Here is a 23,005-nt window from a genome sequence, read left to right on the forward strand (position 1 = left end):
TTCAGATCAAAAGACCATTCATTGGATAAAAACAAAGCTGTAGGACCATACCCTACGCTCTTTCTCTCTCGGCCCTGGATCAACCCTTCAATAATTCTCCTTATGAAAATTTTACCACACTTTTCTCTTTGTTGAATAACAACTAATTAGGCATCCAAGTCGAGTAATCCAACACAGATCTTCAGCTTCTCCAGCCTACCCTTCCTGCATATAGCAAGAACCAAGAATTTTCTGTCACATTCCATTGGTTCTCAAGACTGTTTTGAAATGGTTTGAATCACCTAACCCTTCCTGTAAATCACCGACAAAGTCTCACAGTTTTAGAAGTAGCTGAAGCTGCTCCTGCTACTTAGAAAACAACATTCTTTACAATATGCAGATTGCCAATCATGTGGCCACAAAAATTTTGGATTCTATGGCTCAATTCTTCCAATCATCAGTTCTTTTGTGCTTCATGATCACATGAAAGTAGCAAAACATCGACCAACAAGACTCTAGAACACACCTTTCAACTAATGAATTCAATCGCACATCTACAAATTAGAGAAACAAGTTCCAACCTACGAGGAGCTGTTTTAATGGATCAAACTCTCCAAATTTCGTTTCCAATTTAGAGCAGGGCTGTACAACGTCCATACACATGTTTAACCTTTACCACTTCAATTTTTCTGCTCAGCTCCTCTTTAGATCAATAACTATAACACTGATGTTGTCCATGCTTCTCCGCCCCAAAGCTAGACGAGTCAGCAGTGCTGCAGCTAGTGAACTTCGAGAAGGATATGAAGTTCCAGCCCCTTCTTCAATTTGAGGCTCGGCGTTGAGGTCTATTGTAGTAGTAGTAGCAGCAGCAGCAGCGGCCGTTCTTTCTTGGAGACATTCTCGAGTTACCTCACAAGCCAACTCACTTGAAAGAACATCCCACAAACCATCACTTGCAAGTATTAAACATTCGTCATCTGATTCTCTTCTGGTGAAAGTAATTTCAGGCTCTGATATTACAACTGACTTGAGATATTTGTCACCTGTTCAAAGCAGTGAAGTTCCATATAAGGGACTAGAATTATCACTAGTGTTGCAAAAATGGTCATTTATAGAATGATCTTGACATAGATAAACGGACATCTGATAAAACTTGAAGTTCATCCTGACAGTATTTGAACTGAAGGAAAGAAAAAAGAGAATTATGTTCATTCAATCTCTAACACAATCAATTGATCAGATAACTGAACACATACACAGAAATCAATTACTTAAACGTCGAAAATACCTCCTACATTCAACCTCGGAACATAAATACAAAGTCACCCTCAATAGCTGCACTTGCATACCTGCATTAACTCATAGGATAACTAACCACTTCTGTAAATCTTTTTCTTAGATCAAGAGGTAACATGAGTAATCCGATACAGAAGAAATATAAAACTCCACAGCTCTTACATGTTTCTTCGAAGAGGATGATATAATAGACTAAACCAAAGCAACTACAGAAGAGTAATCAGGCAAGAAATGAATGATAATATCACTTAAGAGTTTCCATAGCACAATCAACGCAGATGTGAGTTACAGCCTTCTTAATAAGTTGCCAAAGTTGCCAAAGGTTATTCAAACCTCATGATTAGATCCCCCCTTCCACCGTTCAATTGCAAAAGCTTCAATATTTGACCAATTATGGACTAAACTACTCAAATTCCAACAGAGAGCTCGCAACTCTTGTTTATTTCCAAATATCATGTGGCAACATCTTGTCTCTAGTCCTTGACGAATATCCACAAGTCGATATTACAGTCATCATAAATCCGAAGCGAGCAACCCTCAGCAAACATCCCACCTCATACCTTGAGCTTCAGGAATAAAAACTCCTCTTGGTTGAAATTACAAAATGGTCATTCTTCATATGGTGAAAAAGCTACGCTACAATGATGGTTTGTCCATCTCACAATACGACTCACTTTGCAAAGAGCTTTATTTTGTCAATTTCTCAAATTTTGTCCCCAATCCTTCAATGTATATACATTGCTAACCTCTTCCACCAATAGCTTAATCCTTTTGCTTCATCACTACCAGTTTTCTTAATCCTGGTCTGTCAAGATTAACGCATCTGACACGTTAGACAAGTTCTGATATCAGCTTAGTATCATCAATATATGCTGTGAAGTCCGCAACTAAAATTGAATCTAATCATAAGCTAGTACCATATCAGTCTATCATTTCCTTCTTATATATAAGACAAAACACAAATCCGCATAAGTTTCAATATATGTATACAGATAGAGAAATGAGATCAAAAACACTAATGTCCCACTGCTTGAATAAACTTTGCATTTGGAAATTTGGCGCCTTTTGAATCCATGTTGCTGCTTCCTAACATTGTTCATCAATCAAAACTACTGTCCTAATTCCCAACATATCTTAGAAAAAACAACAAACTAATTCACGATATTGGAAACCTACTTAGTTCCAAGTTCTCAAGATGGCAAGTATATATAACCATAAATGTTATGTCAACGACGTAAGCCACAGTTGTACTAGTTCCGAATATTTGTTTTTATTATTTTTTAACGACAGAAAAATCTATTGAAGAGTACACAAAAGAAAAGTCAAATAATAGAAGCCAAGCCAAAACATTAAAAAAGGAGAGCAGAACACCAATCCAAAAGGTAATAGAACCTTAACTATTTAATATTTGCATCATGTTTATTGACCAACTCCGGAATAGGCAGACTGGCCAGCCAGCCAACATTTAATGCCATCAGCATTGTTGCATGATTCTTCCATCTAGCCATAGCCTATAAACACATCACTTACATATCCTTCCTTCGGGAAAAAGAAGTATTATCACGCAACTCAAAGAAATATACGTATGTACAAGGTAATAAAGTATAAATGTAGATAACAAAAGGCTTTCTATAACAGAAAAGGAAATATATAGCAGAGTACAGTTAAATAAAACAAAAACCAAGTAGATTGAGTGAGCAGTGAGCACCCAGCAGGAACACACTTGCCAACATGACATGATTCTGCAAGATTCAGCCACGGTAATAAATTGATTTTCATAATCTCTACTGTGTTGTTGGTCAATCTCATCACAAGAGGAAGAGATCCCTCAACTCGTACATTTACCGAAAATTTACACTTTTATCCCTAAGGTTTGACTTCGGTTACATTTGGGTCCCATCCATGGCCTCCGTCGATGCCGTTCCTTTTCCTCTGCTTCTTTTCTCTATTGATCCATGAAACGGAAGGGGAGGGGGGAAGATGGGGAGAAAGGGGAAAGAGAAGAAGAAGAGATAAAAAATAAAAAATAAAAAAAAAAAGGAAAAAGAAGAGAACGGTGGCGGATGGCAACCATGGATGGGGTGAAAGAGATGGTGGAATGAGGGATAAAGAAAAAGAAAAAAAATAGTATTTTTATAGAAAACATCTCAAAAAGAGATGTTTTTTTGTTTGCCGTTCAGCAACTTGAAAATAAAAAATTAATATGTTCAAGTCACGTAAGCTAAAAAATAATTTTGAAAAAAGAACAGCTCATCCTTGTATATTAGAAAGTGAGTAGATCGTAGGGAACAACAGCATGATTATCCCAATTCTCAAGGTCTAAAATGTCAGGTTCGAGAGCTCAGGGGCTCAAACACAACCGACCTCAAACTTCGGACCAGAAGTGTATTTCCTACTTTTATTAAGGTTGTTCTTGTTTGCATGACATTAGAATCCATACTGATGGACCCTTTATGCCAAAATATTTTACTCTAGACCATCCGAGTTTCGAAGTAGAAGTTCTTAAAACATCCTAGGAAATTTTGCTGTCTTTATTCACTGCCATTCAGTCATGCCAACAAACGGTAGATGAACAAATGCAGCAAAATCATTCACAAAACATATGATTCACATTTATGGCATACAATTTAATGTTGTCATGTACCCAATTTCAGAAGTATCACATGGCTTCATCAAGCATCACATCAACGCTCCAAGAGGAGATGGGGAGTCAGAAGAAGAAACAAAATCAGATTTCTTGATGACCCATATGCAATAATCATACAGTGGAATCAAAACACATAGTACTCGGAATGTTTAAGCAACTTCATGAAAGCAGATAATGCCATGGGAGATGTAGTTATTACCTATTGCACGGGACATTGCCAGGATTCCTTCAACCCGAGCTCCATTTATGAAAATCACCCGTCCTCCAGCGGCTTCGATTCTTGCTAGTTCATCATTTCTATCAGGCTGGGGAAAGTTAAGAAAATTGTGAGAGTATTGTGTTCATCATGAACGCCTACTGACTGTATAAGATGCCGTGCAACAAAACAGTGAAATTAAATAGACCAACACTATTTTTTGAACAAGAAACAGAATAAAATAGTGGAACACACTATCCATCTAAAATGCACTTCTCTTACGATAAATGTGTTATCAGCTCATCAAAAATTGATTGCATTGCACGTGTCGGGATAGCAGTTCATACAGTATACGTTTCGGGAGAGAGGGAGACTAAGAGAGAAAACCTTGTGATCATTGGAAAGCGGAATGGCCCTTCCTCCTCGGCAGAGGACGGCGCGTGAGTCACCGCAGTTGGCGACCATTATGTGATCCGGGGTGAGCACGGCAACGACGGCGGTGGAGCCGCCAAGAGCCACCTCCATTGGATGGCACCTACACTGGCCTCCGACGCTTCCACAGGCACAAGTACTGAGTGCTACTTCGTCCATTCTCTCAAAGCTCCTCCGCATCACTCTTTTCCAAGTCGCCTCCTCCTCCACCTTAGCCTCCTCCGCCGCACTGCTTCCTCCGCCGCCACTCACCACGCGCGCCAATTCCTCTTGTACTAACACGTGCATCTTCTCCCTACATAGCGATGCCACCTGTATCCATCCATGGAACAAAACAAATTAGACCAGTACAATGACAATAATAACCCCACTTTCTGCTTTTAGATGCAATGATTCAGCATGAGCTCAATGGTATTTTCCACGTCCATTTTTTTCCTATTTTCTGGAAAAATAAATTTTGAGCTTCTCTATTAGGGCTTTACGTGAGGGCCTCCATGTCCATCATAGACGGCGAAGAAATGCACCGGTCGCCGCCGGAAATTTCCTGGACCTAGAAGGCATAAGCTCGTCGATACTGCATCCTCCATCTCACGTGACCTTCCGGACACCGACATCATCCCGAACACAGGCTGAGGTACCGACGGTGAAGCTTCTACACTCTTCACGTCCTCCCCCGATGACGAAGAAGATGAAATCTCCGGAGAACCGTCGCTGTCCGTCTTCCGCACACGTTTCTTCGACGGTACTGTTTCTAATCGTCGCATCTCTATTCTACGGCACCGCGCTCTCGGCATTTGGCCGGCGAATCTCCATCATCTTCGCTTGGCATTCTACAGTAAACCTCCATCATCGGAATCGTCCGAAGCAGGAACTCGCCGTCGAATATCTCTGACTGAGGTCATTAAACGAAGTAATGAAATGCGGTGCGGCGCGGAATTTCGCTTAGAAGAAAACGTGTCGCTGTTTTCCTCTTATGGGAAAAATAATTATTTTTCCCTTCCCGACTCTGTTCTTCGTCGAGAAGGAAAAAAAGAGAGCCTCTCGGGCAATTCTAATTATACGGGCAGCTATAGAGCCTGCCCCACCTGTCTACATCCAAACTCCATTTCATGTTGTGAAGACACGTGTTACCCATGACGATCCCCTTTCCCTAATTCCTCTCTTTCCAGTCAATTTCTCGTGTCGCGAGAATTATTCCTCGAGGACACGTGTCAAAAGTCTCGGAATGTGTAGGCCCATCTTGCGAGGTCGATACAAGTGGATCAATCAGAAACTTCCACACCAGGCTTGTCAGAAACGACAGAACTCGGGTCCCACCTCGACTATGCTTTTTCACCGAAAATATTTCTTTTTTTAGGATTTTTATTTTTATTTCTCTTGTAATTTATTTTTCGACGGGAACATACGTGGCGCAATCTGATCTCACCAGCACACACATAGTGACGTGTCTGGTTCAACGTTGACACATCAGAAAGTTATCTGACAGGAACGGAGTTAGCGTTGGCAGTTGTTGGCTTACAGCCGTCTGCCTTGACCCAAGAAAAGTTTGATTCCTCTAACTTTATGGAATGTTACAAAATTTTTCGTTTATTTTAATTTTGTATTTATTCCTTCCCGCATTTAAAAAATATTTACTAAATCTTCCATTTCTAATTCTATATTTAATATTCTATAATATATTAAATTCTAAAATTAATTAATATATCTATTAAACATTAAATTAATTTTTTGGTAATTTTTGTATATATTAGTCTATAAAACTTAATTTATTGAACGTAAATAAAAATAAATTAAATATTTAAAGATAAGATTTAGCCGCTAAATAGACAAAGATTTGTATACTTATAGGGCTGCTCTTTTTTAATCTTATCACATATATAATAGGCATAAGCATAGAAATATTGATAATATTAAATAAGCAAACCAACCAAAATAGATAGTACGGAAACTAAATATTATATTACATAATTTAAATTCTTGAGTTAAATTATTCTGAATAAAGAATATATATATTGATGATATAGAATGGTTGATGCAAGCATATTATATTATTTATATTACTTGGAGACGAAAAGGGACTATTCACACGTGGCGTTAATGTAGAGGGCCAGTTAAAGAGGCGGTATTGGTATTTGGGGACGTGACGGCGACGGCGACGGCGACGGCGACGGCGAAAGTGACTGTTCCAACTCCGAAGAGCTCCGTTTTTTCCTTTCCGTTCAAACCCTAAACCCAAAATTAAACACAAAAGTTTGCATTTTTAGTTAAACAATTGAGAGAGTACAAGATCAAACTTGAGACATTGATATTAATTTTTTTTTCTCTGTAATACATTGATATTAATAGTTATTTGCTTTTCTGCAAATGAGCAATTTTAGTAGCAAATTCAATTGGAAAGGCTATGAACTTTGATGGAGAATCAGAAAATTGAAGGCCCCTCTTTTTGACTGCCTGCAATTATGATGATTCTAACAAAAGGAAGAACTTTTAACGATTGATATAATATCGGAGAAATTCAAACAAACGATAACCAAGTGATCACAATCGGACTTCTCACACTATGAGTTCCGTCCTTCCAGATTAGCCCTCCGAATTCCGGCATACTCTGTCTCTTCTTCGTCAGGAAAGTGATTTTGTATGAAAGCTTCTGATATCTCCTTGTGAAGTTCAGACTCTCCGGCTCAACTTTCACGGCGGCGCCGTTGAACGGAGTCACCGCGGCATGGTAGCTGGAGGTTGCAGGGCCGACGTTGGTGACGGTTCTGTGAAGGGTCAAGGAAGTGACGGAGGTTTTTTCGGGGAAAACGGCAGAGATGGCCGGATAATTTAAGTCTCCAGGGTTGGGGAGAAGGTGATGACAAGATCTGTTTGAATATTTGGAGAATACTTTGAGCTGTGAAGGGGTTAAATCCTGCGTACAGAGGAATTCGAAGTAATCTTGCGGCTGAATTTCGTAAACCAAGCCAGGATCGAGGGCTTTTCTTGGGTTTATGTGGCCGGCGCCGTGGTCGTACGGACTCGACGGTGATGCGCCGGAGGAGTCTTTGAGAGGCTTATAGGTGTTGTCGTGGACGTAAGCGGTGGTCATCAGTGCCGATTTGATTGCCGACGGGCTCCAATCGGGATGCTTTGATTTGATCAGGGCTGCTACGCCACTGACGTGTGGGCAAGACATTGAGGTTCCTGACAGAATGTTGAATTTAACTCTTCTTGTATCCGTCGTCAAACTCGACGGCCCTGTTTTTCCCGTCCAAGCGGCGAGGATGTTAACGCCAGGGGCCACCAGATCGGGCTTGAGGATCTCTAGTGTGAGGAAATTGGGTCCTCTGGATGAAAACGCCGCCACCACCGGCGAGGGTCTTACCCCCAATCTTGTCCCTAAAAATCCTAAAGTCGCCGTCGGTTTTCGATTCGTCAATGCGTACACCTTAATTGCTTTACCTTCTCTTTCACCGACGGCGACGGCAGGTACCAAATGGCAATCGGCAACAAGTTCTTCCCCATTCGCCGCCGTGTTCGCCAGAATCATCCCAACCCCACCTGCATTCTTCACCACCACACCCTTCTGAACCCGTGGGCTAATTCCACGATCGCATATCACGATTTTTCCGGCCACGAAATGGGGATCTAATGTTCCTTCTAAACACAGCGAGCTCGGATCCGGGTTGCTTGAGTTACTCCCCATGTATACAACTGGGAATTGTTTGTTTTCTGGGATTGTGATTCTTCCTTTGTAAAGTGAAACGCCGGTGACTGTTCTGCCATTGCCGAGCTTGACAATGGCCGGGAAATCTCTGTCCATTGTGCTGGCACCGACAGTGGTTATCCATGGCGATACGTTTGTGAGACTGACAGGGTCCGGCCCTGCATTTCCGGCCGAACAGGACACAAACACGCCCATCTCCATTGCCCCAAATGCTGCAACGGAGAGGCTATCGCGATAGTAAGAAGAGACCCCACCTCCCAAAGAGATGGACAGAACATTTACTCCATCGGCCACAGCTCTGTCGACAGCCGACAAAATGTCGGAGCTAAAGCAGCCGCCGGCCCAACAGACTTTGTAAGCCGCTATTCTAGCACCGGGCGCCATTCCTCTAGCCGTCCCATACGCATAACCGAGGAGGTTCGCGCCGGCTGTCGGAGAGCCGGCGACGGTGGCTGCCGTGTGAGTTCCATGCCCATCTTGATCCCTTGGAGATTTATACTCCAAATGTTCGTTAAATTTCCCAGTTGCAGCTTCATACCCATGGTAGAACATTCTAGCTCCAACGATCTTTCTGTTACAATTCTGTTTCGAGAAGTCTCGCCCTGTTTCGCATTCCCCTTTCCAATGCGCCGGCACCGGCGACATCCCGGCATCGTTGAAGCTCTCACTCTCCGGCCAAATCCCAGTGTCCAAAACTCCAACAATCACGTCATGGTCTGCAATTTGCTGAGACCAAGCGCTATTGCTGTCAGCTGGTTCAAGCCCAAGAAATCTGGGGCTTCTGGTGGTGTGAAGCTCGTACTTGGTCTCTGGAAAAATGGCCAAGACCCCATCTTCTTCCTCGAGCCGCTCTGCCTCTTCTTCACTCAATCGAGCTGCAACTCCATGGAAAACATTCTGGTAACTATAAATGATCCTCTGTTCACCTCCCCCATTGCCTTCTCTCTCAGGATTAACGACCACACTGGTAAGCACTGTGGAGTACCACTGAAGATGATCCGAAAATGAGTCCGGCATTGCAGACCTATCCATTTGAACAACATAAGTTTTCATAAACTGAGCGCTTGAAAGAAGCAAACAGTCAAAAACCAGCAGCAAACACAGCCATTTCAGAGGAGTGTGAGCCATTAGGGAAGCAGAGGAAAGGAGTGTTCTCTCCTGTTTGCGAGAGAAATGAAGAGGGAATGGGGGAGCTCCGATACTGAAGGGGAGTGTGTAATAAAGGAGAGTGGTTGTTTCATGAATGCCAAAATTGAAGAGGGTTAGGAGAGGAGATCAGTACTGGTGGTGAGTAGTTAATTTGGTTATGTATTATGGTCCCCTGTTTTTATTGCCATCCCATTAATATTATCAACATCTACCCTTCCTGGAAAAATATCTTTGTTGTTCATACAATTTTACTCGCTTCCCTTTTCATAAAGTTTAAAACTTTAACCTTCAAACCCCACCATCACATTTTCCATGTCTTGTGGTAGAATTTAATGTTAAAATGTATCAAACAAATTAACATAACAACCGACAACTATTCATCTTCCCCTATGAGATCGAAAATTGGATTGGAATCGAAGACATGACATGGGTGCTTTCAACATATTTTGTCCATGCTCACTCTCCTACAATCTACTTAAATATGACAACACGAGTTATTTTCAACATATTTTGTCATCACTCACTCCCTAACTTATGTACTTCTTCAGTTCTTTAAAGTCTTTTCGACAATGATCCTCGTGATCACTTTCATCGGAATATGGTTTCACTTGCCACCACAGGTTAGTTTTAGGAATTATGAACCTTCACAATGGTATAGGATGTCATCCACTTTTGAGTATAAGCTTTCATGACTTTATTTTTTTTGTTTCTGCAAAATACCTCATACCTTCAGAGATATATTCTTTACTTATAAACCGATGATCATTCGCCAATATGGACTCCCTTTCAACAATCAACCATAGTTGGCACCTAAATCGTTTATATTCCATGGTGAAAAGTTGAAAACTTAGTAACCAACACACAAACCCCATTCAGAATGGTAATGTCAGAACAACACATGCTCTACAAAAGCAAGTAGGTCACATTTGAAACCTTGCTGTATTTGGCACTGGCTTAGCTCCTCCGTGACTGGTGGTGGGCCGCCGCCACCCGTGGTGGTTGTGAAGATGAAGGTTTCTTGTACATCATCAAATGGAACCCTTTTTTTTTTCACAGGATTCATGTACGGTTCATGTTTCACCGTTGGATACATTCAATCCAACCGCCTCAATTAATCTTTTGAGGTAAAATTTTTCAAAGATAATAATTCCTTTTGTCCACTAATCAATCATTGGCCTAATAAATCCAAGTGAGGCTCGTGGTTTTATCACTTTCTAATTTTACTATTTTTCCTTTTGGAAATTATGAAATGTAACTTCTTCGTCAACAACATTTGATCAAAAATCAAAATTACAGTTATCCATTTTAGATGCTATATTTTTTTACTAAAGGAACTTAGTTAATAATTCATTTAGATGGTGAACAGATAATTGCATAGATTCAAGATAAAGCAAGCTAAAAAGGATAGAAAGAGATCATTTGATGAAGAATATTGGGAACTATATGTCACATTTTGTCACATTTTGAGCTGTAAAAATTTACTTTATCAGTAACTTTATCAACCTTTTCCATCCAATTTCTTGCAACCTGACATCATTGTCTAGTTGCACTTTAGATTCTCTAAAAACACGACTCTCTAAAAACATGACTTATAATCCATTTTGTAACTTGTAAACTAAGATTAAAAACTCTTTCTCGTACCAATGGAGAGAGCATTCCTTACCTATAAACTCGTGATCATTTCCTATATTAGCTAACATGGGACTTTTATCATCTAACATATCAATGATACCTCTCTTTCTTTAGGTTTAGCTTCCAAATACGCTAAAGTTCATACCACAACGAAGAAGACGAGTGGTTACCAAATCTATGCAGAGTCATCAATGTCACTTCCACGTCCTTTTCATTAAGCTTCAACACTTCTCCGACCGCCTTTATTACTGGACCCCCCCGATAACGGCAAGCTTAAATGCTCAATCACGCTCTTGAAATTGGGTACGTAAATTTCTTGCGATTTGCCCACGAATCGCTTTCATACCCTCGACGTGTCATAGTTTCTCCGACACCGGCAAGATTAAAGAACCGAGAAGGGTCATCAATGCGGCCCGTGGATTGTTGAAATAGGCCTCAAATTGGATGCCCATCGATTCATTCGGCCCATGGATTGTTGGACTCTGGGCCAAAATTTGGATAAACAGTGTGTTTTGTCCATGAAACACAGACTGCGCCCGTCCAACGTAGGAGGAAGAGATGGAAATGGGACTCCATTCATGGATGTGAAACAGGGGAAGGTAATGTGGAAGCTATAGAGGAGAAAGCTCAATGAACTCGACAAATTCAAGGGTGAGTAACATATCAAAACCATACCTTAAATTCAGGAGGGAGGCTTTTCTCTTTAAGTTCCCATGGCATGGGCAGCTTTGTGTGTCTTATAGGAAGCCTTCAACCCCACGTCCGGCTCTTACTTCTCTGTAAACACTAAGTGCTTCCTCCATAACCTTAGCTTGAGCTAGCAACTGAGCTCTTTTCTTTCCCGATGGATGAGTAGAAAGATAATCCCTCAGCGCGGAATCCCCCGTCACCTTACCCAACCTCTCATACACAGTGGGTGCAACCCTCGGGTCGTATCCAGCAGAGGCAATCAAAAGCAGACCAATGTAATCCGCTTCCATTTCCATCCTGAACCCATCAAAATGAATTACACTACCCCTTTATATCTTCATTCAACAAATTACCCATACCATATAGCTCTTCTCTTACCTTCTAGAGAAAGGAAGCCTCAAGAAAAGCGTGGACACAGTGTTCACAATATCAGGCATCACGAATTGATAAAGGATGAGTTGCAAAACGGCAAACCAAAGGTTCTTTGTGATGCCCTCTGCAGCATGTCGTGCCACAGCATGCCCAATCTAATTAATAAAAACAACACCTTAAGGCTGAGCCAAGTGAAAGGTTGTAAGTTGAAGAACAAATCTTTATAACATACCTCATGACCAATAATAGTTGCGATTTCTGCATCACTTCTGAAGTGATCGAGCAAGCCCGTGAAAACAACGATCTTCCCACCAGGCAAGCAAAATGCATTAACAACTGCCTCATTCACCACCAAAACCTCCCATTTCAATCCATCCAAATGCGAGATATCTGCTTGGGACCCCTGTTTCTGACCCTTCTTTCTACTGCGCTCGACCCATTTGTCATCAAGAATCTCGTCTTCATGGTACCATTTAGCTTCCATCTTCCCAGCCCCAGAGTCCCTAAGCGCCATCAATGTCTCATTGCCACTCCCTTCAGGGGCTCCAATCGCAGCCTCTGATGCATACCCTAAATCACTCCAAACATTCTCTTGCTTCAACCCTCTTTGTAATGCATCAATTATATCCTTAGCTATCAATCTTACTCTAATACTTTCTGGATGTACAGCAGGCAATATTTTACCCTTGAAAGCTGCCTTCATTTGCTCAAATTGCGACTCCCCGAGGCTCCTCTCCATAGCTCTAGACAAGAGTACGAAATGCCTTCGTTTAGTATAAGGTATGGTTTCTAGATTCCCATAATACACGGTGATAAAAACCCCAGAACCCGCAAACACAACAACCAATACGGTTCTTGGATCCTGAAACCATCGCCGAGGTCCTCTGGACTTAAAATGCTGGACACGGTAGTGATCGACATAGTAAAATCTCTTGGAATCACCGAAGAAGGGATCGTATAGCCTCCTCTTCTCTCGAACTTGTCTTCCAAATCTTTGTATAATTGGAGAAGACGATTGAAACCCATAAGAATTAGACATTTTTCGAGCCGTAAACGAATGCCCACCGCGGGAAATTCTTGACTTAGAATCTCGAATTAACTCGGGAAAAAGCTTTGAAGACAAGTTCCGGAATGCATCAAATGCAGACTTGGATTTTCTATAGCAACTCATATCTCTAGAGTAAAACATATGTGTAATCCAATAGATGAGAATCAATCAGAAACTACCTCACTCATGAATATATGTATAAAAGTTCTCGAGAAGGGGAAAGTAGAATCAAAAGGGGAGAAAAGAAGTTGGAAGAAGCAACAAGGCAGAAAGTGAAATGGGTTGATCCGGATTTATGTAGAAGTTAAGATGCGTACCGTGGCGGCCATGGAGAGCCGATGCATCGACAGCTTGGCGGGGCTGGGGCATCAGCAGACTCATCATCTTAATATCGGATAGACCCAAATTCCAAGCCAAATGGGGCGGTTTCAGGTCCAGAATCTTCTACCAATTTCCTTGCTCCCCAAGAATTTCTTTTTTTCTTTTTTGATGATTCAAATGTTATAAAAACTTATGTCAAATTTCCTTCAAGCACAAATTTGAAGATCATCTAATATAAATTTTTACATTCTTTGTATATTATAGAGTAATATGGGTACATCAACCTTATACCTCAAATGAATTTTGAAACAACATTAGTAAATATATCATTAATATACAATTAGTATATAAAATATATTAAATATCAATCAAAATAAAATTGTTACAAAAGAAAAATGAAATGAAATAATTTTTTTTTACTTTATTCGATTGAGTTATGATTAGGCACCGTTTATGAACTTACTTCAAATAATAATAATGATAGTAATTGGCCCGTTCAAGAACAAATCCCGTCCCCCAACCTCCAATATATCAGAGACTGGGGCTATTACCCACCTTAATGGTTGATAAAACAGATTTTTATAGGACAAAGCTAACAATAGGAGAATCTCACATGAATCAAAGACAAATATATCTAAAAGGTAAATAAAACCAGAAAAATCCTCTGTTTCTGAGTTCCATAACAAGACATCCAAAAGCTTATCCCAAGTCAAGAGGCTCAATCACCAAGAATTGCCTCTGCCTGTGTATAATCACTAAATATACATAAGTACACTCCTGATGCTGCTTTATAGTGAGATACTCATGTTCTCTATGCTACAAGAGTGCTACATCAAAATGTGTTCTTACCAAGAAAAGAACATGAGTAGCATTTTGACATACAATAAAATTACAAAAAAAGCAGAAGAATAGACACGAAACTAACGTATAAGAACCATATGCAACTTGAAATACGGTTAGAAGATGAAGAATGACCACACAAGTTAAACCCGAACCATACGTCGTTTGGTATGGCAGTGTTGTAGTTAAACGTGACAGGTCGAGAATTAGGACCAGAGATCTTCACCGTTGTTGGGATCCAGGCATCCGGTCCAGAGCGATAAAGATAGACATAGCATATTTGGTAAGCACAAGGTCCACTTACGCTAAATGTATCAGAGGAACATCTTTCAAATATCCTTCTGGATGGATCATCAATCCTAGGCACATAAATCTGGTACACAAGTTTCTTCAATCATTAATGGTAACACGTCAAATTCCTAAATATATCTGAAAGTAAAGACAATTTTTATTGTTTTTGAATGATCGAACGATGGCATGACGCTCTTTAAAAATGTTTTAGGAAGTTCTAAACGGTACAAGATATTGCTCAACTTGCTAATGACTATGGATAAATAAATATCTGATTTGAAGTTCTGAAACATATAAATCAACAGGCTATCATCTCATCATAATCGAGAAATACAAACCCAACTCGATTTCTCTTTCATTTTGCATCGAAAGATAAAGGATGACCAATCAATTACTTTAACCTAACGATATTAATATGTTTCTATATCCCTCGCCAAATGTAAAATTATTCCCAAACTCAGATTCAAAATTCAACTACGATTTCGTTCATCGACCATTTCGAATAACTGAATTAGTTAAATCGCGAACGATCGAGAAACCCAGGGCTTAGTATTCTGATAAAATGAAGGGGAAAAATGAAGATTTAAACGAAGAAAACCTGGTTGCCATAAGCATCGCCGAAAGAAACGCTGATCTGATCCCTTGTGTATGTAGGCGAAGAACAGCTAGTTGATATAACGACCGAATAAGAACAACTCGCGAGTTGCTTCAACATCAGAAATCCCCAAACAAGAAAGAAGAAGAGAAACACGAAATGGTTGTAAGATACAAGATTGAAAATCAGCATAAATGGAAAAAAACCGATACGGAACGCTGATACCTGAATATAGGTTAAATTGAAGGATTCAGCGGATTCGGGCAGCAATTCCGTGGCTTCCAAGAGAGCCAAGAGAAAGGCGGAGGTGAGCAGAAAACAGAGAACCCGTTTCATTTCTCCTTGTTTGTGTGTTTGGCTTTAGCGTTGCGGAGCTTTTGAAGAAGAAAAAGAATACGGAAGAACACAGAGACGTACGAATTATACGCCACCCATATTTATGTCAACCATTGAAAGGTACACAAATTTTCTTTTCTTTTCCTTTTTTTTTTTCTTTTTTTCTTATTTTGGGAAAGTTATAAATTCAATGGTTTAAATGTTTTTAACTCTCAAATGGGTCTCTCATACTTAAAAAATAAATAAATAAATAAAAACAATTTAGTATGTTTCATATATCTCTGCATAAGCAAATATTTAAACAAAAATTAATATTCTACTCTCAAAGCCGAGAAAGAAAAAGGTACTGACCATAACAGATATTCCTCCATCAAATCCCATTCTGCATATCAAAGATGAACTACATTCCTTTGACCTTGATATGATCATCAAAAGATCAAAAAACACAAAGCAAATACAGGCACAGCGGTGGATCAAAAATACAACCACGCCCATGGCCAAGATGCAGAATCACACTCACAGCACAGCGCTGCTAAGAAGCACAGGGATCACATAAGCAAGCCCTTTCAACCTCCGCAGATGGCCGGCTGTGGAGGGGGCTGGCGGAGATGGTGGCGGTGGCGGTGGCGATGTGAAGTATTGGCAGTCGTCAAAGCCATCCCATGTGTCGTCTGGAATTGAGGAGTTGTATTTGTATTTAACAGTGTCAATATCAGGGCTGGAGATTTCTACAGTCTCTGGAATCCAATCGTCCGATCCATTCTTGTAAAGGTAAAAGAAACATATCTGGTCTGTGCATGGCCCTGTCAATTCAAAAATGTCTTTGCTGCATTTTGCAAATGCTTTGCTGCTTTCAACTTCCAGCTTTGGCTCGTATATCTGCTTTCCAACTTCTAAATCAGCCATATTCATCCTTTTAAACATTACTTAATGAAGTCTTACCATACCCACATTTCTAAGTGTTTAAAGTCACTGTGTAACAGATTAAATATCAAGCTTATGAATGTAAGTAAACTGTAGAGACTAACACAAACTTTTAAAGTTGAGGAACTAATAAAGCATTTGAAAGTTTAGAAACTAACAGTGCTACTACCTGTTATTCTACAAACAATTTCTTGTTTTTGGTTTCAAATCTGTAATGATAAACATATTTGAAAACTGATTATAAGCTTCTAATTCCAGTTTAAGTGAACCAACCATGTATCCTTTCAATAGAATCACAGATCGTAAGCTTCTAATTCTAGTTTATTTGTTTTTTTTTTTTTCTTCTTGCAATTCAAAACTCCAATATAAAAAATTTGACTATAATATAGAGCACAGCAGGAAAACAGCCATATTCAATGAAAAATCAGGAATAGACTTCTGTTTGGCCTTGGATGCTTAATTGTTAATCAATATGCTTTCAATTTTCTCCTCTAGAGTCGACAATATTCAGCAGATGAACTAATTGCAAAATCATTTAAATTAAAATGCCCGAAAAACGAACCTGATTTCCATGCGCATCCCCAAACAGAACGCCGATTTCAGCAGTAATATGGAAAGGCGAAGAGCAGCTTGTTGTTATATTGACCCTGTAGTTGCAATCTCCCGCTTTCTTCACCCGAAAGTACCAAAGAAGAAGATAACAGAGTCAGTTTGATTCACAGAGAACCTCAGATAAGCACATCGATTGAGTAACGAAAGTAAAAGGTAAAATGATAAAACGGAACCTGAATATAGCCGATTGTTAAGGATTTTGGAGCAGGTTGAGGCAGAGAACCGGATGATACGGCGGCAGAAATGGAGAAGAAGGTAAAGATGAAGAAAGAAAGCAGAGACATCGCCATTTTTACAGACCTTCGTTTGGCTACACTGAAACGAGAGTACAAGAAGCTTGGTTGAAGAGGTGCAGAACCAGAGTCTTGGCTCCAATCAAATATATGGTCAATCGGTGATGGAGTAGGTAGGTTTTCACTGCCGGGAAGTCGAAAAAAAAAAAAAAAAAAGCAAATAAATAAATAAAATATTTATACCAAACTCAAAATGCAAGGGATCCCCAATCTTTTGTAACCAACAAACTATTTTCCTTTTCTTACTAATGCCAACTAAAATTACACCTTTTTAAATCAACATCAATCTATTTTAAATCTAAAATTTTAAAGAATATTTAGTCTCGATTACACTTAAAAAGATGAATAGGCCGAAATGAAATTCTCCCTTTTGGAGTCGCTTAATTTGAAGGTTTGAACTTGAGATGAGAATATTATTGGGGACGGGGTAAGTGGGGTTTTTTCTAACACAATACTATGTCGATTTACTTGTTAGACTTCATGTGTTTGGTTGTAACTCCGAAAGTGACCTATTTAAAAAATACGAAACTATCACTAGATATTTCTATCCTCTTCTATATGTGAACGGAAGATGGTGTTGCTTTTGTTCAGGTTGACAATATTTAAGGAAATAAAAAAAGAAATTAAAATGTAAATAAAATTTAAAAAGTAGTTTTTTTTTACACTAAATATTGATATTCGTTATAAAATTTTCATGGAGGGAAAAACCTTTTAGTGTAATTTTAGAAATATCTGGACAAATAATCGAATTAAGATGGTATAATAGCCCATTTTGTTAATTACTTAAGATATTAAAAACCATATTAAATACAAAGTTGAAATGTCAGATTATTAAGTACTTTTAGGTGTAGCTTAAGTTTGGTATAATTCTCAAAATTAATAATGTTCTAACCAATGTTCTTTTATTTATAATAATTATGGTTGAAATAAAAACAAAAAATACTCAAAAATCAAAATTTAACACATCCACTCCATCCCACATTATTGACAAATAAAACACCATACAACTTTCGACATAGATAGCTTGGCCGACTTTCATAGAGAAGGCATGTATCCAATACAACTGAAAGACGATAACATAAAGAGGTTCGGTAAAACTTGCTTGTCTAGACCTTAAAACATGGTGGAAAAGGAGATGAATCGTAAATATAGTATCACCCACCACCATAGAGCTACCATTCTCAACCGCCACCCACATAGAACAAACAGTGGCTGCAGAATTGCACCAGGCCTATAGCCATACAGCTGAAAAGATAAAGTTCCACTAATGCTTTGAAAGCATACATTGGTACNAATTGCACCAGGCCTATAGCCATACAGCTGAAAAGATAAAGTTTCACTATTGCTTTGAAAGCATACATTGGTATTACAACATGGTGGAATGGGGGATGAAACTTGAACATTAACATCACCCACCCACCACTACAAAATCAAACTACTACATAAAGCAAGCAGCTACTGCAGAATCACAGAAGAGCAAACAGCAATCCCAAAACCACAGATACCTTAGCCAATTTCAGACCAGAGATTTTGCTGGAGGATGATGGTGGAGGAGGAGGCGGTGGGGGAAGAACAGGCTTAGGTGGAGGCGGAGGAGAAAAAATTGGCTCCGGCGGCGGTGGCAGGGGATGGGGAGGAGGAGGAGGAGGAGACGGTGGGGGAAGAACAGGCTTAGGTGGAGGCGGAGGAGAAAGAATTGGCTCCGGCGGCGGTGGCAGGGGATGGGGAGGAGGAGGAGGAGGAGGAGACAACGATGGAAAAGGAGGGTACGGGTTGTAAGACGGCGGCGATGGAAAAGGATATTGGCGTAAATCAAAGCCAAACCAAGTGTTTCTTGGGATGGAGGATTTGAAGATGAACAAAAGGGGTTTGATTCCAGAGCCAGAGATTTCAACAGAGTTCGGAAGCCAATCGTCAGCTCCGTCTTTATAGATATACATATAATTGATTTGGACACTGCAGGGTCGATCATTTAGAACAAACCTATCTGTATTACAACTATCAAACACCTTGTCTCCATTGCTCAACTTCTTCTCCACAATCTATTTGTTACACATGTGAAGCATTCAATCAAAACAAAACAAAACAAAAATCCGTGGATCAGATCATATATTGAGAGCTTGATTAACAAAAAAATAATAATAATGAAGTTGATTATTCAGGCCAGAATCATCANAACACCTTGTCTCCATTGCTCAACTTCTTCTCCACAATCTATTCGTTACACATGTGAAGCATTCAATCAAAACAAAACAAAAATCCGTGAATCAGATCATATATTAAGAGCTAGATTAACAAAAAAATAATAATAATGAAGTTGATTATTCAGGCCAGAATCACCCTGGCGTAAGATTAGAAACAAAATCCATACTCTTGTTCGGATTCAGGGGAATTAATTTCAGAAATAGGTAAATAAAAATAAAAACCCTAGAGTTAATAATTTTAAAAGGGAAAATGACAGAAAAGAAAGAACACCTAGAGTTGATAAGTGGTTGATTAACAAAAAAATAATAATAATGAAGTTGATTATTCAGGCCAGAATCACCCTGGCGTAAGATTAGAAACAAAATCCATACTCTTGTTCGGATTCAGGGGAATTAATTTCAGAAATAGGTAAATAAAAATAAAAACCCTAGAGTTAATAATTTTAAAAGGGAAAATGACAGAAAAGAAAGAACACCTAGAGTTGATAAGTGGTTGATTAACAAAAAAATAATAATAATGAAGTTTATTATTCAGGCCAGAATCACCCTGGCGTAAGATTAGAAACAAAATCCATACTCTTGTTCGGATTCAGGGGAATTAATTTCAGAAATAGGTAAATAAAAGTAAAAACCCTAGAGTTAATAATTTTAAAAAGGAAAATGACAGAAAAGAAATAACACCTGATTTCCATGAGAATCTCCAAACAACACACCGATTTCGTCAGTGATAAATGAAGGAGATGAACAGCTTGTTGCTACTGTAACCTCGTAAGAACAGCTTCCAACTTCCTTCGCAACACAAAAGAAAAAGAGAAGTATATTACGCAAAAGTTAAAAGGAAAAATACAAAAGCGACGGTTGAGAGTAAAGAGAGTTGAAACACGGACCTGGATGTAGTTAATCGGGAGGGACTCGGGAGCAACGTCGGGTTTCACGGTGATCTGAGGCGGATCGACAGCGGAGTAGACGACGGCGAGGGAAGAGAGCAGCAGTAGCAACAACAGAGGAGGCGACGAGGACCTCTCCATTTTCTCTAAAACGTCACACACGAAAACGAAAATGGGAAACTGATGATGTGTCGGTTTTTATAAAGGTCATGGCGTTACAGGTCGAGCCCATCCTTCAGCCTCTTAGTGGAAACGTTCCCGAAAAGGTTGCAGTTTCTGGAAAAAAAAAAAAAAAAACAAAAACAAAATAAAAATATTTGAATAAATTATATCAAATATCCTAAATTTTATAAATTAATATTAATGGGTGAATAAATTATTAATGTGATATCTTATGTATAGAAATCGATTGATAATGTACCTTTTAATCCAGTTTTAAAATTAATTGAACGTATAGAATTTATATTTGAATATTTAAAAATATAGAGACTAAATTAAAATAAATTTTAACTACGAAAACTCGAAAATATTCACACTTGAATTTATTTCTTAAGTTTCAGGTCCGATCATGTGAATCATGTGAATTTGTTAAGCGGGTATTTTAATTCTAATTTGTTGAACACCTTGTGGTAAATTTAAAATTTGTGGTAAATAATAGATAACTTACATATTAATTATAAGTAAATAAATAAAAAAATACTATATTAAAACTTACATGCTAACACTATGAAAAAGGAAACAACTCAAGCGGGGGATAAAAATTGTTCTTTATTCATAAAAATATTCGAATATTTACCTTTGAAAATAAAGGGAAATAGAAAGGGTAGTTGCGGATTGTGGTAGTTGTAAATTGTGGCGGTTATTATTTTTACAGTAAAGACGACGACAAAAGGAGAGAGAGACATTATTATTAAATTTAAAGCATATAAAACTTTTAATAAAACTTTCAAATAATTATCTTAAACAAATTAAAATTTCGATAATTAATATTATAATAAAACAATACATCTATTTCATTTTAATATTAATTNAAGAAAACAAAATAAAAATATTTGAATAAATTATATCAAATATCCTAAATTTTATAAATTAATATTAACGGGTGAATAAATTATTAATGTGATATCTTATGTATACCTTTTAATCCAGTTTTAAAATTAATTGAACTATAGAATTTATATTTGAATATTTAAAAATATAGAGACTAAATTAAAATAAATTTTAAGTACGAAAATCCGAAGATATTCACACTTGAGTTTATTTCTTATGTNTTCTTAAGTTTCAGGTCCGATCATGTGAATCATGTGAATTTGTTAAGCGGGTATTTTAATTCTAATTTGTTGAACACCTTGTGGTAAATTTAAAATTTGTGGTAAATAATAGATAACTTACATATTAATTATAAGTAAATAAATAAAAAAATACTATATTAAAACTTACATGCTAACACTATGAAAAAGGAAACAACTCAAGCGGGGGATAAAAATTGTTCTTTATTCATAAAAATATTCGAATATTTACCTTTGAAAATAAAGGGAAATAGAAAGGGTAGTTGCGGATTGTGGTAGTTGTAAATTGTGGCGGTTATTATTTTTACAGTAAAGACGACGACAAAAGGAGAGAGAGACATTATTATTAAATTTAAAGCATATAAAACTTTTAATAAAACTTTCAAATAATTATCTTAAACAAATTAAAATTTCGATAATTAATATTATAATAAAACAATACATCTATTTCATTTTAATATTAATTTATCAATACGCCATAATATGCATTTTTTAAATTGAAGTAAATGAATTCCAAACTAAGCCTAAATGCGTTGGACGATGGAAGTGAAGCCATGGAGGACTAAATCGTAAATTCGCAAAATTTGAAAGTGGCGCCAGTTTTAAAGCAAATTTAGGTAGAACTCGAGAATCACGTGGCACAAGCAGAAGCCACACGTACCATCTCCTCCCCTCGTTAACTGCGTCCACGTTTTACCCGTGTATTTTTTTATTATCTTTTTATTTTTCCCCCATTATCTTGTATATATAATTTTATTTATTTAAAGAATGAAATAAAATAATATATTATTTAATGACATATTAAATGATAAATGAAAACGAAAAAAAAAAAAGAAAAGTAAACTACAACCTACAATTTTATTGGAGGGAAAATTCAGGGTGAGTTAATAACCATTAATTTAATAATGACACGGTAATTTAATGCAGCTGTTGAAATAACACACAATAAATAAATAAATAAATAAATGTTATTAAAAAAAAGATTAACGGGCCAGAACTGGAAGTCGGTCGTATAATGCAGAGCCCAAGTAGTTGGAGGCCCAAATGGAAGCCCATCTTAAGAGGCCCATTAAAAGTTTAGACATTACAGTTACGAGGCTTCGGTACTTGAAGAGAGCCCCATTTTTCGAGTTAGTTATTTTTAAATTCAATTTTATTCAAAAGTATATAATTAATTAAACAACTGGCAGTAGAATGTATGGATTGGATAGAATTACGGGACGTGTCAGAACCCAATTGGATGTTTGTTCTTTTACTCTGTTTAAA

The 23,005-nt window shown here is 38.2% G+C and overlaps 5 protein-coding genes and 1 pseudogene across 8 annotated transcripts; all 6 read right to left on the minus strand.

Moving 5' to 3' along the window:
- Positions 1 to 327: 327 nt before the first annotated feature.
- LOC111810213 lies at positions 328 to 5,467 on the minus strand (annotated as a pseudogene).
- A 1,364-nt stretch (positions 5,468 to 6,831) lies between these two features.
- LOC111810214 (subtilisin-like protease SBT1.3) lies at positions 6,832 to 9,634 on the minus strand. The gene has a single exon (XM_023696848.1). It carries the CDS (start codon positions 9,382 to 9,384, stop codon positions 7,066 to 7,068), a length of 2,319 nt encoding a protein of 772 aa, XP_023552616.1. The 5' UTR covers positions 9,385 to 9,634; the 3' UTR covers positions 6,832 to 7,065.
- Positions 9,635 to 10,844: 1,210 nt separating this feature from the next.
- Positions 10,845 to 13,736, minus strand: LOC111810215. 3 transcript variants are annotated; one of them, XR_002817380.1, is made up of 4 exons: positions 12,332 to 13,736; positions 12,106 to 12,254; positions 11,713 to 12,024; positions 10,845 to 11,648 (listed from the first exon to the last, which is right to left on the minus strand). XR_002817380.1 is itself a non-coding variant. In XM_023696850.1 (4 exons), the coding sequence occupies exons 2-4, from the start codon at positions 13,268 to 13,270 to the stop codon at positions 11,775 to 11,777; spliced, it is 1,338 nt and encodes a 445-aa protein (XP_023552618.1). In that variant the 5' UTR covers positions 13,271 to 13,274; positions 13,465 to 13,736; the 3' UTR covers positions 10,845 to 11,774. The 3 variants fall into 3 exon arrangements, 2 of the variants coding, with proteins under 2 accessions (XP_023552618.1, XP_023552617.1); XM_023696850.1 differs by having other exon boundaries at positions 10,845 to 12,024; positions 12,332 to 13,274; positions 13,465 to 13,736; XM_023696849.1 differs by having other exon boundaries at positions 10,845 to 12,024.
- Positions 13,737 to 14,082: 346 nt separating this feature from the next.
- Positions 14,083 to 15,607, minus strand: LOC111810217 (embryo-specific protein ATS3B-like). Its single transcript, XM_023696852.1, has 3 exons — positions 15,420 to 15,607; positions 15,198 to 15,305; positions 14,083 to 14,681 (listed from the first exon to the last, which is right to left on the minus strand). Exons 1-3 carry the CDS (start codon positions 15,528 to 15,530, stop codon positions 14,358 to 14,360), a joined length of 543 nt encoding a protein of 180 aa, XP_023552620.1. The 5' UTR covers positions 15,531 to 15,607; the 3' UTR covers positions 14,083 to 14,357.
- A 173-nt stretch (positions 15,608 to 15,780) lies between these two features.
- LOC111810216 (embryo-specific protein ATS3B-like) lies at positions 15,781 to 17,549 on the minus strand. Its single transcript, XM_023696851.1, has 3 exons — positions 17,240 to 17,549; positions 17,017 to 17,124; positions 15,781 to 16,409 (listed from the first exon to the last, which is right to left on the minus strand). The coding sequence occupies exons 1-3, from the start codon at positions 17,354 to 17,356 to the stop codon at positions 16,047 to 16,049; spliced, it is 588 nt and encodes a 195-aa protein (XP_023552619.1). The 5' UTR covers positions 17,357 to 17,549; the 3' UTR covers positions 15,781 to 16,046.
- A 762-nt stretch (positions 17,550 to 18,311) lies between these two features.
- On the minus strand, positions 18,312 to 20,635 carry LOC111809644 (embryo-specific protein ATS3B-like). Of its 2 annotated transcripts, XR_002817275.1 has the most exons (4): positions 20,451 to 20,635; positions 20,245 to 20,352; positions 18,727 to 19,401; positions 18,312 to 18,651 (listed from the first exon to the last, which is right to left on the minus strand). XR_002817275.1 is itself a non-coding variant. In XM_023696019.1 (3 exons), exons 1-3 carry the CDS (start codon positions 20,589 to 20,591, stop codon positions 18,826 to 18,828), a joined length of 825 nt encoding a protein of 274 aa, XP_023551787.1. In that variant the 5' UTR covers positions 20,592 to 20,635; the 3' UTR covers positions 18,679 to 18,825. The 2 variants fall into 2 exon arrangements, 1 of the variants encoding a protein (XP_023551787.1); XM_023696019.1 differs by lacking the exon at positions 18,312 to 18,651 and having other exon boundaries at positions 18,679 to 19,401.
- Between the last annotated feature and the right edge of the window lie 2,370 nt (positions 20,636 to 23,005).

This window comes from Cucurbita pepo, chromosome LG14, assembly GCF_002806865.2.
Source record: "Cucurbita pepo subsp. pepo cultivar mu-cu-16 chromosome LG14, ASM280686v2, whole genome shotgun sequence".
NCBI classification, from domain to species: Eukaryota; Viridiplantae; Streptophyta; class Magnoliopsida; order Cucurbitales; family Cucurbitaceae; genus Cucurbita; species Cucurbita pepo.

Bases quoted from the DNA above. Each gene is read 5' to 3' on its own strand.
- LOC111809644 (XM_023696019.1), bottom strand. From the start codon at position 20,591: ATGGAGAGGTCCTCGTCGCCTCCTCTGTTGTTGCTACTGCTGCTCTCT. The intron at 20,353-20,450 runs GTCCGTGTTTCA...TGTGTTGCGAAG, and splicing joins TCCCGATTAACTACATCCAG to GAAGTTGGAAGCTGTTCTTA. The intron at 19,402-20,244 runs GTGTTATTTCTT...TGTAACAAATAG, and splicing joins GAGATTCTCATGGAAATCAG to ATTGTGGAGAAGAAGTTGAG.
- LOC111810216 (XM_023696851.1), bottom strand. From the start codon at position 17,356: ATGGCGATGTCTCTGCTTTCTTTCTTCATCTTTACCTTCTTCTCCATT. The intron at 17,125-17,239 runs GTTCCGTTTTAT...TTTCGGGTGAAG, and splicing joins TAACAATCGGCTATATTCAG to AAAGCGGGAGATTGCAACTA. The intron at 16,410-17,016 runs GTTCGTTTTTCG...GTTGGAAAGCAG, and splicing joins GGGATGCGCATGGAAATCAG to ATATACGAGCCAAAGCTGGA.
- LOC111810215 (XM_023696849.1), bottom strand. From the start codon at position 13,288: ATGTTTTACTCTAGAGATATGAGTTGCTATAGAAAATCCAAGTCTGCA. The intron at 12,255-12,331 runs GTATGTTATAAA...TTTATTAATTAG, and splicing joins CAACTATTATTGGTCATGAG to ATTGGGCATGCTGTGGCACG. The intron at 12,025-12,105 runs GTAAGAGAAGAG...TGATGGGTTCAG, and splicing joins AGGCTTCCTTTCTCTAGAAG to GATGGAAATGGAAGCGGATT.
- LOC111810214 (XM_023696848.1), bottom strand. From the start codon at position 9,384: ATGGCTCACACTCCTCTGAAATGGCTGTGTTTGCTGCTGGTTTTTGAC.
- LOC111810217 (XM_023696852.1), bottom strand. From the start codon at position 15,530: ATGAAACGGGTTCTCTGTTTTCTGCTCACCTCCGCCTTTCTCTTGGCT. The intron at 15,306-15,419 runs GTATCAGCGTTC...CTGATGTTGAAG, and splicing joins TCAATTTAACCTATATTCAG to CAACTCGCGAGTTGTTCTTA. The intron at 14,682-15,197 runs GTTTTCTTCGTT...CTTGTGTACCAG, and splicing joins GCGATGCTTATGGCAACCAG to ATTTATGTGCCTAGGATTGA.